Source organism: Henckelia pumila, chromosome 3, assembly GCF_033568475.1.
Source record: "Henckelia pumila isolate YLH828 chromosome 3, ASM3356847v2, whole genome shotgun sequence".
Lineage (NCBI taxonomy): Eukaryota > Viridiplantae > Streptophyta > Magnoliopsida > Lamiales > Gesneriaceae > Henckelia > Henckelia pumila.
The window spans coordinates 61,112,359-61,132,194 of NC_133122.1; the positions used below are offsets into that span (position 1 = coordinate 61,112,359).

Consider the following 19,836-nt stretch of genomic DNA (forward strand, 5'->3'; position numbering starts at 1 on the left):
CGAGACGATGCTCTTATACTTGAAAAAATACACGAATTTATTATATATCGTTAGATAAACTTTTAGGAGAACCAATTAATAGATAATGAACACTACAAGAATCATTGGCCATGAATGAAATGCTGCAAATCACAGCCCCCGCCAGCTTGTGTTGAACTGTCTTTTACTATTGAATGCAATGTGGCGCCTTCCGAATATCCCTTTTGACCCGCATTCTTGCCTCACCCCCTGTCTCTCTCTATACAATGGACAACCACTGACTAGTCTGTAAACTCTATATAATAATCATCGCTTGTTTCAATGCTTACTACATTACATCTGCGTTAATTTCTGCCCCACTTCACTGGGAATCTACTTACTTTTAATTCATATATAGTACAGGCAGCGGTTCCCAGCAGATTCCTCATCAGTATGCAATTCATCACTCTTTGCTGCTTGGATTGATTCTTGAGTTTTATTTCAAAGGCAATGCGGCAGAGTTTGGTTGGATAGGAAAGCAGAAATCTTGAAAATAACCCATTGTAGGAATCAGCATGGAAGAGACTTTTGTGCCTTTTCGTGGGATTAAGAATGATGTTCGAGGGAGGCTGCTCTGTTACAAGCAAGATTGGACTGGTGGATTCAAGGCTGGCTTCAGGTTTGTTCATATCTGCTTATTCGTTTGATTTTCTGATGCATTTTGTGTGTGATCTGATAGTGTTGCTGTATGTATCATTTCAGGGTGCTGGCTCCCACCACCTATATATTTTTCGCTTCGGCCATACCGGTGATTTCCTTTGGCGAACAACTTGAGAGGAATACAGGTTGGTACCAAAATGTGTGTTTTTATTCATTTTCTTGATTTGTGTGTGTTTGTGAAATTGCTTCACAATGAAGGGCAAATGTGCCGACACCCTTGAGATATTTTTGGACTTTTGTGTTAGCTGACTATAGCTAGTGTTACTTGTAATATCCGTGTGTTATTAACTTTATTCCAACGAACTGCAGATGGGATTTTGACGGCGGTTCAGACTTTGGCATCCACTGCATTTTGTGGAATTGTACACTCCATTATTGGAGGGCAACCTTTGCTGATTTTAGGAGTTGCTGAGCCTACTGTCTTAATGTACACCTTCATGTTCGCATTTGTCAAGCAAAGGCCGGATTTGGGTCCAGAACTCTTTCTTGCATGGACTGGATGGTTAGCCTGATTCGGTTTCATTTGATCGATGTTTTGTGTGCTTGTTCGATTTCAATGTATATCATGTAACACGAAACTTTTTCAGGGTTTGTGTTTGGACTGCAGCTTTGTTGTTTTTGCTGGCTATTTTGGGAGCTTGCTCCATTATCAACAGGTTCACCCGTGTGGCAGGGGAACTGTTCGGAATGCTTATTGCCATGCTTTTCATGCAGCAAGCCGTGAAAGTAAGAAAACTAATTTGTATGGAATCATCAGTATATATAAATCAAACAAAAACATTAAGCTGACCTTGTGATGATTTGTGTAAAAGGGACTGGTGGAGGAGTTCCGCATACCGAAAAGGGAAGATGCGGGGCTTACAGAATATATACCATCGTGGAGATTTGCGAATGGCATGTTCGCGTTGGTTCTGTCATTTGGTCTGCTATTGACTGCATTAAGAAGCCGAAAAGCACGGTCATGGCGATATGGGTCCGGTGAGGATCAGAGATGGATCTTTTTGAACATAAACAAGGGAACATAATTTTTTAAACTTCTATAGCAATTGCATATATCATTCATAAAATTTTATGTTATTTCCTTGTAGGTTGGCTTCGGAGCCTTATCGCAGATTATGGGGTGCCATTGATGGTCTTGGTGTGGACAGCGGTATCCTACATGCCTGCTTCGACAGTACCGAAAGGGATTCCACGACGTCTCATGAGCCCAAATCCATGGTCACCGGGGGCCTACGGGAACTGGACAGTGATGAAGGCATGCACTGGCCTTGCTTGTTCGTAAATTCTTGGTCGTAGAATGGTTTCTTTTTCGTTGTGCAACATGATGATTTGCTGTCAAATTTAACAGGATATGCTGAACGTACCCATTCTCTACATACTTGGAGCCTTTATACCGGCAACGATGATCGCAGTCCTATACTATTTTGACCACAGTGTAGCGTCTCAGTTGGCTCAGCAGAAAGAGTTCAATCTGAGGAAACCGTCTTCTTTCCATTATGATTTACTGCTTCTTGGATTTCTGGTATGTATTTGGGTGACTCGTTTGATATTTTGCATGCTTCTTCAGCTGTATTTGTTTCTTGAAACTATATAAGATGCCAATATGATCTGTTGTTGTGTTGGCAGACTTTAGTGTGCGGTCTCCTTGGAATCCCACCATCAAATGGTGTAATCCCACAGTCCCCAATGCATACAAAAGCTCTGGCCACTCTTAAACACCAGGTGAAAGATGTTGCCTTTTTGTTTTGACTGTGAAATCCTTAGAGAGCAAATACCATGTATCCATAAATTCCCTTGTACTGAAGATTTTGCTCGCGAACTAACGCAGTTGCTCAGGAATCGGCTCGTTGATACGGCACGCCAAAGTATGAAAACAAACTCGAGCTTGGGACAGTTGTATGGGAACATGCAAGAAGCTTATCGACAGATACAGACTCCTCTCATCTACCAAGAGCCATCACATAGAGTATGCAACTATTTATCTTCTTGTTTGTGTAAATCCTAGCTGATCTTGAATTCCATGCACACGAACAATTAAGAAAACTGTTGGAACAGGGTCTAAAGGAGTTGAAAGAATCAACAGTCCAGTTAGCGTCGAGCATGGGAAGCTTCGATGCTCCAGTGGATGAAACAGTATTTGATGTCGAAAAGGAGATCGACGATTTGCTGCCTGTGGAGGTGAAAGAACAGCGTGTGAGCAATTTGCTTCAAGCCATTATGGTGGGAGGATGCGTTGCTGCCATGCCAGCCTTGAGAATGATCCCAACCTCTGTTCTCTGGGGGTATTTCGCTTTCATGGCCATCGAAAGCTTACCCGGTAACCAGTTCTGGGAAAGGATTTTGCTGCTTTTCACTGCCCCAAGCAGAAGATACAAGTAATACATTGATTCAAACATTTTATTACTTCCTTTTTCAGAGCCAATTACTTGTTCTTAAAACCACTGAATACATATATATATTGTTTATGTGTTGTGGCAGAGTTTTGGAAGACTATCATGCCACCTTTGTGGAAACTGTGCCTTTCAAGACAATCGCAGCATTCACAGTATTCCAGACAACATATTTGCTCCTTTGTTTTGGTATTACATGGGTTCCGATTGCCGGAGTCCTATTCCCACTTCTGATCATGCTTCTGGTTCCGGTGAGACAATACATGTTACCAAAGTTTTTCAAAGGTGCACATCTTCAAGATTTAGATGCTGCAGAATACGAAGAGGCGCCGGCTATACCATTCAGCCTTCCACCGGTAACACCTTTCGTTTGTTTTCCCAACAATAACACTCTGATGTTAATTTTACAAAAAATGAAACATTATAATGAATGCAGGAAGGAGAAGGTAGAGTTTCGTTTGCTGATCAAGGTGGGGAGATATTGGATGGAATTATTACAAGAAGTAGAGGCGAGGTGAGGCATATTTCCAGTCCAAAAGTGACTAGCTCGTCGGCAACCCCTGGGAAAGAGCCTAATCTCACGACTCCGAGCCCACGCTGGTCCACCGAGAGAGCAGCGTATAGTTCGCGGCTTAGCGAACTAAGAGGAGATCACCAGTTAAGTGTTACTGGGAAAGGATCTTTTAGTCCAAGAAGTGGCGGAGGAGATCAAGTTGGTCCATCTAATTTGGGGATTAGTCCTCGCAACTCCACCACAAAATAACTTGGTACAAGTTGTTAGTGCAAAACCAAATACATATGCATGCAATATATTCTTTCTTGTGTTTTGTTTTCTCATTATCTTTTAACTTCTTTCATGTGTAAATCTTGCACTTGAAACTCCTTCACCAGTTAATGATCCAACCTGTAAAATAAACATCATGCTGATATGTTCATTGGTGGCAACAACAGCCATTTCTACTGCACAGAGCATGCAAGATCAAGAATTGACATATTAATCATGGATCCACGTGTACAGTACACAGCACTTTCAGAGGTGAGAATCAAATCTAACTTTGAATACAAAGATTAATGGAAAAGCCGCCGCGTGCGATAAGCCGATCACTCAATGGTTGAAATGGAAAGGAATTTTCGAAGAAATCATTGGGTATCAAGATTAGTCCCCTGCAAAATATGTATGCTAAAGTTATGAGTTTCTTGAAATATCAAGATTAACAAAGCAAACTCAGAGTTTCCTATAGCTCTCATTCGAAGTTTTGCCATTTATAATTCCATTTTCTAAATATTTTGCCATCTTGTTCGAAACAATATTAAAGAAGAAAGCATTGAAAATAATTGAAAGGCATGGTCACAACTCACAAGTATATTGTTCGTTTTCAAAACTCCATGATGGCTTACTTGCAAACTGAAAAATGTAGAGAGAAATATTGTTGCTGCACCAGATCTTGTTGCTGTTTTTGGCTTTCATTCAACATTATAGTAAAAGAGAAATAAAATTTCGAAATAAATAAAGTTAGTGCACCAAGAATGTCAAAATGGAGAGCTTACTGATTGTTAATATAATTACACCTACATGAAAGTAAAATTACATTTATACGCAGTATATTACTTTTTTTTTTAATTTATTGTAAGTTGGGTTACGAATTAGACGGACCAACCCAATTTTTTTTTATAATTAATTAAAATTTTTATTTTATAAATAAATATTTATAGACGGACCAACCCAAATTTTTTTTATAACTAATTAAAATTTTCATTTCATAAATACAAAATTTAAATGGTTTACTTAATAATTAAGAATTTTATTGATTTTTTTTATAAATATTTATAGACGGACCAACCCAAATTTTTTTTATAACTAATTAAAATTTTCATTTCATAAATAAATATTTATAAAAAAAAATCAATAAAATTCTTAATTATTAAGTACACCATTTAAATTTTATACAAATTAATTAATAATTTATTTCATAACTTTCACTAAAAAATATTTATATTATCATAAATCTATAATGTACAAATTTTATTATTTTTTTTCCTTTACATTTTATACAAAATAATTAGTGAAAAATTTCACGACTTTCTCTGAGAAACACGTATGAGCCGCCATGGCCCATGGCGCCACATTTCGCTTGTTGTCTAGGAAATGTTATATTTAATTATTTTTTATTTTTGAAAAGAGGACACAAGTTATTATATATTAAAAAATACACCCCAAAAACAAAATCGCGCAGAAATTGCATTTCCGTCCGCCCTAGCATCATTTTCTGTCGAAGCCTTCAGCCGGCTCGTGCTCCCCGATCGCTCAATTATCACGAATCTGTTGATGTTTTTAGGTAATTTCTCCATGAATTCTTCTCGTTTGATACTTCTGGTGCATAGGTTATGCTTAGATTCGTGCGTCCAAACAATTAGGGTTTTTCAATTTTGGTTGTTATTGTTAATCGTAATCTATTCTCTCGTATCTGTTTCCTTTTAGCAACCTTGAAATATCGTGAGCTGGGTAATACAAAGATATTCAACTTTCACAAATATCAAAGGCTTGATGATTGGAAAATATAGAACTGATGACGACTTGTTTACCAAGTTTTAGTCTAGGCATGTGGCAAAATAAGTATTCAAACACCAGAATCTAAACGGAATCCTATGTAAGGAAACATGAATCTAGCGTCATGGCCTGCACTGCAAATTCGCGGAAAAGATGTTAACTATTTAGTGTTTAGTGGCTACGGATTTAGCAGCCGCCAGCCGGTGAAAAATGCCCATCATTTCTTTATCGTTATACAAGAAAGTCAATTAATTTCATGGATTCTCTCACAAGTCACAACCACCCTCTTTTTTGCATTTTGGAAATTGACACTACAAGTATGAGTACTTGATTGCATTAGTGCTATTTGTTCTTCTATCTCGCATTCTCTAACGTGGAGAGGTGGTTCCTGCGAAACAAGTTTATTCTATAATCCATTGATATTTTCGGTATATAATTCTACTTTTTGCTTCGATGTAGTGCTGTTACTGATGGTGTTTTTTGTCAATTGATTTTTACCAACGGATATACTTGCCTGTCGTCACAAATATTCAGTTATTGTTTTTACTTTCTGGGGTTGCAATCAACTCGTGTTTGCAGATATATACATCACCTTTGTATTAATTATATATTGGTTGTTCTAATGAGTCAACATTTTCAGAGCTTCGAAATCTGTGAGTCGTGATCATGTCTTCATATCTTCCTGCCACTACTGATTCACTCATTCAGGCTACTGAAGCCAAGACTCCATCTGAGGCAATCTCCATTCTGTACCAGATTCTTGAAAACCCCTCATCTTCTTCTGAAGCCTTACGGATAAAGGAACAGACCATCACCAATCTCTCAGATCTTCTTAGACAAGAGGGTCGAGCAGCTGAACTTCAAGACCTCCTCACCAAGCTACGTCCATTCTTTTCTTTGATTCCGAAGGCAAAGACTGCAAAGATTGTCCGTGTTATTGTTGACGCGGTTGCTAAAATCCCTGGTACATCTGATCTTCAGATCACACTTTGCAAAGAAATAGTACAATGGACACGTGCTGAAAAACGAACTTTTCTCCGGCAGCGAATTGAGGCAAGGCTTGCAGCCCTCCTGATGGACAATAAGGAATTTTCTGAAGCATTGAATCTCCTTTCAGGTCTTATTAAGGAGGTCAGAAGATTAGATGACAAGCTACTGCTTGTAGAAATTGACTTGCTCGAAAGCAAACTTCATTTCTCTCTGCGGAACCTTCCCAAAGCCAAGGCTGCACTTACAGCTGCTAGGACAGCCGCCAATGCTATATATGTGCCTCCAGCTCAACAGGGTACTATAGATTTGCAGAGTGGGATTCTCCACGCTGAGGAAAAGGACTACAAAACTGCTTACAGTTACTTCTTTGAAGCATTTGAAGCATTTAATGCCCTTGAAGATCGCCAGGCCATATTCAGTCTCAAGTACATGTTACTATGCAAAATTATGGTTAACCAGGCTGATGATGTAGCAGGAATCATATCATCCCCTAAAGTAGGTTTACAATACCAAGGACCAGAACTTGATGCAATGAGAGCTGTTGCTGATGCGCATTCAAAACGCTCACTCAAGCTCTTTGAAACCGCGCTTCAGAATTTCAAGACTCAGTTGGACGAAGACCCAATTGTTCACAGGCACCTTTCGTCCCTTTATGACACTCTGTTGGAGCAAAATCTTTGCAGGTTGATTGAGCCCTTTTCAAGAGTCGAGATTGCACATATTGCAGAGTTGATTGAGCTCCCATCCCACCATGTGGAAAAGAAACTATCTCAGATGATTCTGGACAAGAAATTTGCGGGAACTCTAGACCAAGGTGCTGGATGTCTAATCATATTTGACGATCCCAAGACTGATGCAATCTATCCCGCAACGCTCGAAACCATTTCAAATATGGGAAAGGTTGTGGATAGCCTTTATATGAGATCTGCTAAAATAATGACATGAAAATCACATCAAGGAACTTTAAATTTCTAGGTACCAATTTCTTTTGCGGCATTTTGAGACAGAACCGACTTCTTTTTGAATTTCTTTTGCCATCATCTTCCTAATGTTTTATCTCTATCTGTATTGTTTGTGTACTGACTGACCAATTCGCCATGTATAGGGCATATTGAGCTGTTGACCGCAAGTCATGCTTGATTATTCATTCGATTTATTTCGTGTGTTGATAGCCTTGTGATGATTTATAGCATGTATGTAGAAGAATTATATTGACGACTTATTAATCAAAAATAGAATTTATTGAAAAATATGAAACCATGTCCAAGTGCATAATTATGGTCGCCCATAAAACTAGTTCGAGATATAGCAAATTGCCAAATTAGCAATCAAATATTCAACTGACCAAATGAGGGTTTGTGTTGGACTGATGAATTCAAAGCATCCGATTTGAACATTAGATAATGAGGACTATCCAAGGCCGTTGGAATGAAATGTATGTGGGATTTTGCTTCTTAAGAATCCTTGACCTCCTGAATTTGACAAGCCTTTATTATCAATTTAACATGTACGTCACTTACAATTCATGTTGCTTAATAAATGCATGCAAGGGTAAAAACTCAATCAATCTCAGGACACTATTTCTGCTGGTAACTTTTAGCAAACTTTGCGAACCCTTCCAAACCACGCAACAGCAAGCTCTCCAGAAAAGGTCGCAGCGCCTAAACAACCATAATCAGCATGTTGGATTATAGTATGACAATTTTTCGAGTAACAATTTAAAATAGATATTAATTCCCAATGACACTGGCACGATTACTTCCATAGTATATGATGATATCATCACAATCATAACATCTCTTCATTTTGGTTATTTGCACATTCAATTGTTTTTCTGAAACAAATATTCCCAAAAGCTCGAGCTCATAGAGGTGAGACGACCAATAATTATATGAAAAAAATTATTTTGATATGGCATTTAGAGTCAGGATATCATAGGTTATAAACCGCTGGAGAGCATAATCCATGTTTTTATGTTGGTGTTCGCTGGTTTTTGTTCCTAATGCCTTATCAACTTTCATGTATATGCCTTAGATATAAATGCAGAGCATATATTTCCCTGGTCTCAAGCTTACACGCGTAGGGATGGGCATGCAAAAGTATAAAACTAGTGATCGCACAATTCCAATGAACTTGAGCTTTTGGGAGACAAGTTTTCAACAGATGCTTATCCGCTAAAAAAGGTAATACTTACAGATGCCACTGGGGTCAGCAGTTGAGGAACTTCATATGAAACAGTAAGCTGAAACACACAAAAATTTACTGTAATAACAGATTCAGAAATTCAAACTCCATTATATCTCATTGTGTTCTGCAAAAACAAATAAGAAGTCTAAATGTGATAATTTGTCATATTCCTGGTATCCTGAACAGATCTGTTAAATTTAGAACTGGCTCTACTAATATGAATTTTTCACTTAATTTCTACACATGAACATTCTGTAAATATTTTATGGATGATCAAGATACTATCTCATTGCATATAGATTTAAAAAAAATGCACCTTATGAAGTGAAAAAGGCAATCAGAAAATGATTGAGAAGCATGTCACATGAAACAAACAAATTTAGAGCAGGAAAGATAAAGTTAATACGTACTTCAACCACACATGAATCAGCACCCTTAGGAAAAAACCTTACGGCTCCCCTGCAACATTTGTATGCTAAACTTAGTGTCCCGAATTATCAAGATTAACAAAGCAAACTAAAAGTTTCCTATAGCTCTCATTTGAAGGTGTGCCATTTATAATTCATTTCCTAAATATTTTGCCATCTTGTTCGAAACAATAAAAAAGAAAGCATTGAATAAAAACCAATGGCATGATCATAATTAAGTATATTGTTCCCTTTTAAAGTTTACACAAGACACTGATAAGTACCTAGCACAAATTCAGCTGACTATACGTTTGCTGTAAAATAAGTTCTCTGTCGCAGAGAGTTGTGGAAGTATAGGAAACTTCAATTAACAGATTTCTCAAGATTAAAAACCCAATCTCTATGCCAAACTCCATGACTTACTGGCAAACTGGAAGATGTAGTGAATTTCAAAAGCATTACAGATCGTTTAATGAATCCCGGCTCTGGCATTCGATAGTAATGTTCACACTCAGATTATTTACTGTTCAAAATAATAAAAAAACACAATCTTGAGACAAATGCAAAGTTCAGCCTGCTGCACTTTTCATACATGATTTGTTTCTCTTAAAATTTCTGTTACCTATTAGGAAGACCCTCCAGTGATCTCCAGTGGATTTTCTGATTTGGTATAGGCTGCATCAGTCAACAACAAAAAAATTTGGTGGGTACTTAACTTGCAATGAGGAAAGTAAAAGATATGGTGTAATATATCTCCATAATCACTTTAGCAGTTACCTGCAAATTTCGAGCCACCCAAGAGTATTGTATATCTTGACCAAATGCTTTATACTTCAGTGACCATCGTGATAGATCAGGTTTATCATCCAGAATCTAAGAACAGTGTGAGATGTCAAATTCCTTACAAAAGCAAATTAAGGTACTTCACCGTTCGGTGGAACTGAAAATCTAATCACGATTTGCCGACCTTTACAGATGAAATGAAGGGCATCCACTGAGAAATGGCTTCACGGTCAGAGTAACATCTGTAAGCAACCGAAATGGGCACATCGACATCCATCTTCACCCTGCATTGGAATCAGTAAATGTGACCGAACAGAGAAGAAAGCAAATGAACTTGCTGAATGAAATCAGATTACGTGGAATCCTGCCATTCCATGACGGTAAATAAGTGTCGGCGGGGGAATTTGAAGTAACATGTCCTTCTGGGGACAAGATTCGTGTTGAGGCGGTGGCGGAGGAGGCTGGCGGTGGTGGAGGAGGATAAGAAGGAGGGAAGCAGCGGGAAGCTATCTGGGTGGGATATTGTGCGGTTGATTAAGGAAACGACGGCGGTGGAAGCTGCTCCGGCAGACATTTGTTTTTGTTACAGCAAAATTAGAATTGAAAGAGTGGCAGAAGGCGGAAGGAGGAAGACGACTCAACACAACCAATCGTTTTTCACCACGACTTTATAGCCTTTTTTAATTTTTTTTGTATACAAAAATATATATATAATAAAACCAAAAAAAACAAATCAAAAATATCAAAAATAAATTTTTTTTAAAGGCAAAATTAATTTTTTTAAAATCTAGTTTTGTGAAAAAATTGTGCTCTTCCATGCTTTCAACTTTCAAGTTCCAACAAAACAAATTTATTTTATTAAATAAAGATCAAACTAAACTTTCTTTTTCTTGAATTTTCTTTTTTTTAAAAAAAATTAACTTTGTTAATGTAATTGAAAGCACACGTAATGACGACGCGACGATGCGATGACATATAGTTCATTTGACACTAAGATTTTAAATTTAAAAGTTTTCAATGAATTCGATACTCAATTATAAAAAATCTCTCACCCAACTAAAAAAAATACACACATAAGACAATTTATAAATAAAATGACTAATTTCGTGATAATTATTAAAATTGAGAGAACCAATTTTTTTTATGAAATACTATAATCTGAAAAAATTGCAGCAATAATAGAAACGGTTAATAAATCGGTATTTATTCTTTTGATATATTTTTATTCTCAATCTCGTGAGACTGTTTTAGAATTAATTTCGTGAGACGAATCTATTATTTTTGTCATCCATGAAAAAATATCAAATTTTATGCTAAAAATATTATTTTTTATTGTAAAAATAGGTAGGGTTGATCTGTCTCACAAGACATTTACTCATTTTTAGTTAGGCTAGGTCTCTTGTAAGACGGTTTATCCATGAAACGGGTTAACCCAGCCATATTTATAATAATAAATAATAATTTTGTTATAAAAAAGTAATATTTTTCATGATTAACCCAAATAGGAGACTCCTTTCATAAAATTGACCAGTGACACCGTTTTATAATAGTTTTGCCTAAAGAGTAATATTTTTTCATGGATGACTTAAATAAATGATATTTCTCACGAAAATGACTCGTGAGATCGTCTAACAAGAATTTTGTGTTTTATTTATTATGTTATATAAATAAACAAACCTTGTAGTAGTTTTTATTTGAAGGTTTAACGTAGCAAAACTCGTGATAAGATGAAAATTCATTAAAATTTATAGTTAGAATTTTATATAATATATATTTTTATGGTTATCTATATGAATATAATATAGAAAATAAATAATGTTTAGTTCATTGCCGACAAGTTATAAATACGGACAAATATTCTCAAAAAAACAATAATAATAACGAACAAGCAAACATAGTGGGCTGCTTTCAAATACAAAACAAAACAAAACAAAACAAAAATGGGCTTTAAATAAACTTTAGGCCGGGCATATTAGGCCCATTTGGGAGTTTGGAAATTCTCGTGGGAAAATAAAAAATATATATATATATATATATATATATATATGTGTGTGTGTATATACATGTACATACATATATAAACTTAGAAAGTAGATAGGGAGAAGGAATACCCACCAGCCAATCATTCCCGCACCGTCGCTCTAGCTCGCCTATTTAGTGTCTCCTGCCATCGTAATTAAGGTTAGTACATTTGTCCCAGTTCTTGCAGTGTCGGTTTTGGATTTTATTATAGGATTTAATGAGCTTGAAGTATAATGGGAGGAATCTGATACACTGAATCATAGTTTAAGCAGGGGAAAAAAAGAAGTAATTTAATGGGTGACTGCTGTCATGAGGTTTGGAGTTGAAACCATTAGTTTGGAATAAGCTTAGTATGTTTATGTACACCAGTGTGCTGAATTGCAGATTGTAATTTATTTTAGTTTCTAAAACAGCGGACTTGTCAATGCTAAAAGTCTAATGAAACATATTTCGTTAATGAATCATATTTCGGTTGGTTATATCAATTTGTTCCATTTGTTTGAAAGGCTCACACTATTTTATGTACAAGAACATGTGTAAAAGGGGCTGTCTTGTTTAGGGGAGTAAAAAAAGGAGATTGTGAATGGAATCATACGAGTCATGGATAGAGAAATCTGAAATGCCCTCTTGTGGTAGATCAGTTGGTGTCTATGTGTGTATATACATATAAATCGTTTCAAAATTTTCAAATTGTGTTTTGACTCACTTTGTGTATATTTGTGCCTACAGGGAAATGTAGGTATGGAAACTACATATGGATCTGTCTCCCGTATATTAAACTTGATTGTAGACTCGGAGTTGGCTAATTTAGACAAATTTTGAAGTGTAGATTTTAGTGTTTAATAGAACACTATAGGCGAGGAGCTGTTTTTATTGAATTTATTGATTAAAAGTTGGTAGAAATACCTTAGCATGAGATCTAGTAATGGTAGGAAGATTGAAGGGTTGGAACTAGTACTTTTAGTATATGTTGGGGGTTAGTATCTAATGGAAATAGCTTGTAAATAGATTTTGATATTGCTCAAGAGTTCTGATTTAGTATTCACAATTAAGCTAAAGATCACATGGGCGTACACTCCTTGCTTCGACATTATTTTGCAAAAATTTCATAATGATGGATTTTGATGCATATGTGTTATGCACTTCATTGCTCAAAACTAGAGTTCTGATTTAGTATTCAAACGGCTTATAACAGACTCCTCTTGTCATTCTCAATCTGCAGTTCAGTCAGAAAAAGGAAATGGCTTCCGTTTCTTTGCTTCTTCCGCTCGGTAACATTTTCTCTTTTTCTGTGATGCTATACCATGTTTTTAGACATTCTCTTGACCTGCTTTTATTCAGGTCCTACTATGGCAAAAAATTTATCTGCGAATCATCTAAGAGTACCCAAAATTCAAATCGAGGGTTCTAGAAGGCAATCATTTGAGAATCAGGACAATTGTCCCTTCATCAAACGCCGACATTTGATTAGTATTAGTGGTTTTGGACTTCTAAACCTTGTCGTTGGTTTGAGTGTTGCTGAAGCTGCTGGATTGCCCCCAGAGGAGAAACCAAAGTTATGTGATGATACATGTGAAAAAGAGCTTGAAAATGTATGGTGAGATTACTTTTGTTCCCTCAAATTTTGTACTACCCTGTTATTGTTTCATAGTCTGATAATTATAATTAATGATTCTGCATACTTTGACGGTTAATTTGACTTTTGACAAATTTTTCTTCATGATCAAAATTTCTATCCGAAACAATAGTCACTAGGTTATTGCCTTATGGATGGAACTCTCTTCTCTCACGGGTACGCCAATTTGTTGTTCCATTGAATATGCTGAAACAAAGTTATATGTGCCAACTAAATTTCTTGACAATCATAATGTTAAAATGATACTGATTTGATTTATTTATTGTCAAATCAAATTTCCATGATGTTTAGTTTCATTCCGATAACCTAAGCTTATGTGCTTGAATGCAATTTCAAACTTGTGCTTCCTGTAACAACAGGAATATTCTTCTTTACGCAAACTTGGCTTGATATAAAAATCTATCGTCTTGTTTCTAATTGTTATCAAAGTCTCAAGTGCTAGATCAACAGGACTCATTTTCATAATGCTTCCCTTGAAGATTCTAAGGCATAGCCTACCAAATATGTTTTTAGTGTCTTTATCAATATATATTTGCATTCATACCATTCTTGAAGAACAGAAACTTAAGTATCAATTAATGGATTTTACATCATACACTTGCCTGACTTCAGAAATTTATGTGATCAAAGGTACCTATGGTAACTACCGAGTCTGGTTTGCAGTACAAGGATATTAAAGTTGGCGGAGGACCTAGTCCTCCCGTGGGATTCCAGGTTTGTACCTAGTGCCCTAGCTTTCAGAGTATATCAAGACAAGCGAAAATAGAGAAATGTCATTAGAACTGGGTAGTGTAGGTTAAATTTTTTTGCTCTTACTTGTAATTTCATCAAGTTACGAATTATGCATTTATGCCCTCATTTACACATTGAAGCATGCTCCTTCCTTATTTCTAATTATATTCCATAATCATTTTGTTAATAAAATATGAATGGGGTTGAATTTTTTAATCGCCAATATGATTTCTGATTCATTCTTCAGCTATTCATTTGCGAGTACCTTTTGTAGGAATGCATGCAATAAATCCTTTAAAGTCACCAGTATAGGAAAAACAAATTACCAATTAATACAGATTACATTGTAGTGAAGGTTACTATGATGAGTTTAATATATAATGATGCCAAAATTTCATGTATATATTAATTTTATCTTGATGATTGTTTTCATACTTAATGCCGGAGAAGCTGTTAAGAAAATCAATTTTCACATCCACCAGCAATGTTATTTTTATAAGTGTGTATATTGTTTAACAAATCAAATATTAAATAATGAGTAAAAGAAATGCTCAGCGATGTAATATTAATTACAGTGATTATTTCTACTTGTACTAACAGTAACATATCCATTTTATTATAGGTTGCAGCAAACTATGTTGCCATGGTTCCATCGGGCCAAATATTCGACAGGTAATTGTGTCGCGTGCAACTTGTTTCTCACTCTCTATTAATACTGTAGCATCTCTAGGTACTTTGCCATCACAGTAGATGACGTAATTATCCCTATTGATCTCTTGTTATTTGAATTTCTAGTTCTCTGGAGAAAGGCCAGCTTTACATTTTCCGTGTTGGGTCTGGTCAGGTGAGATGCCAAGGATTTTCACTTTCATTTGCAACTTAGAGATGAGTTAACTATGATCCAGTTCTATGTGTGTGCGTGTGTGTGTGTATTCAACATGCCCATTGCTAAAAGAAACCTGAAATGCCCACGGGCAGGTAATCAAAGGACTTGACGAAGGGATTCTGAGCATGAAAGCAGGAGGAAAACGTCGTATCTACATTCCGGGACCAGTAAGCACAATAAAATCCATCATTTTGATATAATCAGATACAATAAATCTATGAGACCGTATAACATACATCTCTGTTGTATGATCAGTTAGCCTTTCCCAAAGGACTCAACTCAGCTCCAGGTAGGCCAAGAGTGGCTGCAAACAGTCCAGTTGTCTTCGATGTTAGTTTGGAGTACATTCCAGGCCTTGAGGATGACGAATAAAGACGTACAGAAGGGATCCATTTTTCGTCTTCGTCGATCCATCACACTACCACGACTTGGAAGATGCTGAGAAAGGTTCCTAGCGTGCTTTCTCTAATTGATGTTTTATTTTTTTAACTTCACATTCAATTGCATGTACAACCCGGATGCATTATAACCCAGACGAGCTGCTGAAATTCTGTCTGTCTGTCTTTCTTTATTTTTTTATTTTATTTATTTATTATAACTAATCCTTCTATACAAAGAAACAAAAGATGAATTCAAGTATGGCTTCCACTTGGATTGTTCATTTAAGCTCTAGAATCTTAAGATAGATTTAAATGGTGATTTAGTCATTAACTTACCAGAAACCTAGAGATGATTTCAGAAAGAAAATAAAGGAAATGCAGCAATTAGATTAGCAAAATAATAGAGATAGTGTAAAAAATGACTAATAAAAGACACAATGAGAGAATTTACTTCATAGTAACTGTCCAATGAATCGTATTTTGTTCTTAGTCAGTTTATTTTAAATAGACAATGTTGTAAAAACGGACTGATAAATAAAAGACATAAAAGAGAGAATGTCATATAGCAGATGTAGGGCTTTGAGGATATCCAAGTAAAAACGACCTATTCAAACCTACCAAATTACACCGTGTGTGTACATTTGTCAAAACAGACTAATGTGTTAGGCCGACCCATCATTTGAGCAAGTTGAGAAATTAACTCAACTCATCTACACATTTTTAGTTATATATTTGACATAGGAGTTATTCACAACTAGTTACTAATCCTCAATTGATGAGGGGGTCAATTCGATTGATTCTAACTCAATTTGACAACTCTACAATACACTGTGTGGAATCAATAGCTTCATTAATAATTCGTTTTTGACATTGTATGTCTTAAAAGTTAATTTCCGTCCCGCATATATATCAATCACGTTATTATCAATGAATGGTGGCAGACACGTCAATTATCTCGAGCATTGAAATCTATACCCCTACTAATTGAAAAGGTAGTAAATATGTGTGTGTATATATATATATTATTATATTTTAAATATACCATTCAATTCATTTTTTAACTAAAAATTAAAATAAAATTATACGTTTTTATTAGTTGATAATTATATTTTATTTCCCATTTAATTAACTTCTGTCTTGGTCCCTAGATGAATATAAATACAGAGGTGCATTCAACCCGGGCCATGTCTTCTAATTAATTAAAGTCTAATACTATAATATTCAAATACCTTTTAACACGGCGTATAAGTGGATCTGCGCTGTGTTACTCTATTATATATTAAAGTAGTCTATATATATTTAATTTGGCATTCAAGTTATTGAACCAACCTAAATTGGCAGCTTCATTTCACAAATCTTGGTTGGGTATGTCAAAGCTAAGGTGAGCACACCGACTCCTTAATTTTCGATCATGTAACATATTTAGAAATTATATATATAGTTATTTATATATGATCATTCATATAGGTTGGAGGGTAAAGTGGCCGTGATCACGGGCGGCGCGAGCGGCATCGGTGAGGCCGCGGTACGGTTGTTCGCGGAGCAGGGGGCGGCCGTCGTGGTGGCCGACGTGCAAGATGAATTAGGGAGCCTGCTCGTTTCCTCCATCAACTCGAATAAAGTGAGCTACCGCCGCTGCGATGTACGAGATGAAAAACAAGTGGCTGAGACCATCAGCTACACCCTCGAAACATATGACAGCCTTGATGTCATGTTCAGCAATGCTGGGATCATTGGACCCCTCACGAGCATACTCGACCTTGATATTCAAGGATTGGATGATGTCATGGCGACGAATGTGCGTGGCATCGCCTCGAGTATAAAGCATGCTGCCCGAGCCATGGTGGATAGAAAGATCAAGGGCTCCATCATCTGCACGGCCAGCATTGCAGCCTGCCTGGGAGGCGCCGGCCCGCACGCTTATTCGGCATCGAAACATGCTGTGGTGGGTCTGGTTAAGGGTGCCTGCAGCGAGCTTGGTGCATATGGGATAAGGGTCAACTGTATATCTCCCTACGGGGTGGCGACGCCGCTCACGTGCAACGCATTCGGCCTGAAACCCGATGAAGTGGAAGAAAACAGCTGCAAGACGGCCAACTTGAAGGGAATTGTTTTGAAGGCAGAGCATGTGGCGGAGGCGGCGTTGTTTCTAGCTTCCGACGAGTCGGCTTACGTTAGCGGGCAAAATTTGGCGGTCGACGGCGGGTTTTCGGTGGTCAGCCACAGCTATTGATCTTCTTTCTGATATCATCATTGTGAATTTAGTTTGGAGCAAACTTAACCCGGTGCATTGAATGAGTCAACGCTTGCAACACCAATTAATATTTTTAGATATATGTAATATGTGATCTTAAATCATGTTATTTTTTAGTTTGGCGAAAGTTTATTAGGGTCCGATCATTATTGATACGTCCTCCGAAATCCGATAGTTGATATCAGATGAGTTATATGTTAAGTAATGAGACGATGAAGAATACTATATATCACGTTCGGTGTTTTAAAAAGCATATTGTTAGCCTGTAGCGTTGTTCTCCTGTCAAAGCATATCGTAAATAGCGTAGTGTATAACGCAAGTTATTCGTGCACATCAATTATTTAATTTATTTAATTACAAAAATAGAAAAATACTTATATACATGTAAATAAGTAAAATAATTAGCTAGCCATGAAATCATAATAATTGACCGTTAGATGCCAAAATATAGTTTCAACATCCAAATATTTATTTTCCATATTAACAAGACCCAACCTTTCTTGTTTGACCTTTTAATTTTAGTCAAAATATGTCAATTATGATCCTTTAGTTTTTGCACAAAAAACACACGTTATACAACAAATAGCGCTATATCGCACGTTATTTGCGTTATAACGCACGTTATTTGCGCTATAGTTTCTTGATAATGACGTGCGCTATTCGTGCAAAACACTAAAATAGCAGCTACACCGTATTGTTTTAATGGTCTCCTAATGAGGCACTTCTCTGAACTGGCGTGTGTATTTAAGGCACCGCTCTTTCTAATCGCAAGTGCTTAGCAATGGAATCCAGACTCTATCCAGTTTGCTTGAAAACAATTATTCATAGATGTAGAACAAGTTAAATATCATTTGTTTTTTTAGAAAGAATGTCTTATTTATCAAAAGATTCTCGATTATCTTGATTTAATATTCTAACTTGAGCGGAAATACTTCTAGCACCCTTCTCATGAATTGTCAAATGTTTTCATGCGAATTGTTCCCGTCTAGAATAAATGTTATGTTATACCGCATGATTTTTGCCTAGTGTAAACATCATGCATTGAACATGGGGTCCATGCATTTTGTGAGATCTCATATTTAGTCCAAATACGTGAGGTGAAATATATTTGGTGGATCATATATAATTTTTACTCGTGTCAAACATAAAATACTTTAAGCACCCTAGACTTCTAGTGGGTTGTTGAATGTTTTCATGTGAAACGTCCACGTCACTAGATTCACACATGATAAATACATATATCTTATGCTGACATTGTCTCGTTGAAATCTACCATTTTTATTCTCAGTGGCTTTCTCACTCCAACCTTCTCATCCTCTAGTTTTTCAATCAAAGTCTAAATAATATAAATTATTTAATATATACTTAATATACTTATAAATAATTTATATATTTACATTTTTTTATTAAAATTAATTATATATGATTTAAAAATTATTAAAAAAACTAATATAATATATGTTTATGCAACGCATGTGTCTTACAGACGAGTATATATTAATTCTAACACAAATATATTCTTTACATCAGAAACTCTTTTTTTTTAATGTAATTTTGAGTTTTAATTTTCATTCTATTGTGTTTTCGTAGGGAAATATACACCTTTTTTTTTTCTGGAAAATACACTTTTTTTAATAATCAGGAAAGTATTTTTTGAGATGGATGCGAAGGGAGTAGTGGACGCAATCAATGCAGAGTATGTTGTTGTTTCTGAGTTTACTTCTATTGTGCACAAATGTAAGGATATTATCAGAAGTGAGCAGGATTTTTTCATAGATTTTGCTCGACGACAAGCGAACGAATATACTTATGTTTTAACAAAAGTGTCACGTTATTATGTTAGTTCCACGATTTGGAGCGAGACTCCGAATTTTATTTTATCTTATTTAAATCTGTTTTGTAATAATACTTATCATTATCAATGATTTGGTTGTTTGTTTTTT

General features: G+C 36.0%; 5 protein-coding genes across 8 annotated transcripts; 4 read left to right on the forward strand and 1 right to left on the reverse strand.

The window, feature by feature from the left end:
- Positions 1 to 305: 305 nt before the first annotated feature.
- Positions 306 to 4,282, forward strand: LOC140886085 (boron transporter 1-like). The gene is made up of 12 exons (XM_073292587.1): positions 306 to 637; positions 721 to 803; positions 988 to 1,180; positions 1,266 to 1,404; positions 1,491 to 1,656; positions 1,767 to 1,933; positions 2,027 to 2,200; positions 2,305 to 2,400; positions 2,507 to 2,644; positions 2,734 to 3,053; positions 3,157 to 3,424; positions 3,505 to 4,282. The coding sequence occupies exons 1-12, from the start codon at positions 534 to 536 to the stop codon at positions 3,829 to 3,831; spliced, it is 2,175 nt and encodes a 724-aa protein (XP_073148688.1). The 5' UTR covers positions 306 to 533; the 3' UTR covers positions 3,832 to 4,282.
- A 988-nt stretch (positions 4,283 to 5,270) lies between these two features.
- Positions 5,271 to 7,813, forward strand: LOC140886737 (26S proteasome non-ATPase regulatory subunit 11 homolog). The gene is made up of 2 exons (XM_073293502.1): positions 5,271 to 5,404; positions 6,257 to 7,813. Exon 2 carries the CDS (start codon positions 6,283 to 6,285, stop codon positions 7,549 to 7,551), a length of 1,269 nt encoding a protein of 422 aa, XP_073149603.1. The 5' UTR covers positions 5,271 to 5,404; positions 6,257 to 6,282; the 3' UTR covers positions 7,552 to 7,813.
- A 104-nt stretch (positions 7,814 to 7,917) lies between these two features.
- LOC140886738 (uncharacterized) lies at positions 7,918 to 10,653 on the reverse strand. Its single transcript, XM_073293503.1, has 7 exons — positions 10,340 to 10,653; positions 10,168 to 10,267; positions 9,978 to 10,073; positions 9,823 to 9,875; positions 9,204 to 9,252; positions 8,801 to 8,848; positions 7,918 to 8,267 (listed from the first exon to the last, which is right to left on the reverse strand). The coding sequence occupies exons 1-7, from the start codon at positions 10,555 to 10,557 to the stop codon at positions 8,184 to 8,186; spliced, it is 648 nt and encodes a 215-aa protein (XP_073149604.1). The 5' UTR covers positions 10,558 to 10,653; the 3' UTR covers positions 7,918 to 8,183.
- Positions 10,654 to 12,061: 1,408 nt separating this feature from the next.
- LOC140887351 (peptidyl-prolyl cis-trans isomerase FKBP16-3, chloroplastic) lies at positions 12,062 to 17,227 on the forward strand. Of its 4 annotated transcripts, XR_012151805.1 has the most exons (9): positions 12,062 to 12,164; positions 13,228 to 13,276; positions 13,347 to 13,597; positions 14,272 to 14,355; positions 14,996 to 15,045; positions 15,169 to 15,217; positions 15,352 to 15,426; positions 15,515 to 15,706; positions 17,107 to 17,227. XR_012151805.1 is itself a non-coding variant. In XM_073294556.1 (8 exons), the coding sequence occupies exons 2-8, from the start codon at positions 13,246 to 13,248 to the stop codon at positions 15,629 to 15,631; spliced, it is 657 nt and encodes a 218-aa protein (XP_073150657.1). In that variant the 5' UTR covers positions 12,062 to 12,164; positions 13,228 to 13,245; the 3' UTR covers positions 15,632 to 16,972. The 4 variants fall into 4 exon arrangements, 3 of the variants coding, with proteins under 3 accessions (XP_073150657.1, XP_073150658.1, XP_073150659.1); XM_073294556.1 differs by lacking the exon at positions 17,107 to 17,227 and having other exon boundaries at positions 15,515 to 16,972; XM_073294557.1 differs by lacking the exon at positions 17,107 to 17,227 and having other exon boundaries at positions 12,080 to 12,164; positions 13,201 to 13,276; positions 15,515 to 16,972.
- Positions 15,609 to 18,105, forward strand: LOC140887350 (short-chain dehydrogenase reductase 3b-like). Its single transcript, XM_073294555.1, has 3 exons — positions 15,609 to 15,706; positions 16,981 to 17,020; positions 17,107 to 18,105. Exons 2-3 carry the CDS (start codon positions 17,007 to 17,009, stop codon positions 17,870 to 17,872), a joined length of 780 nt encoding a protein of 259 aa, XP_073150656.1. The 5' UTR covers positions 15,609 to 15,706; positions 16,981 to 17,006; the 3' UTR covers positions 17,873 to 18,105.
- Positions 18,106 to 19,836: the final 1,731 nt, after the last annotated feature.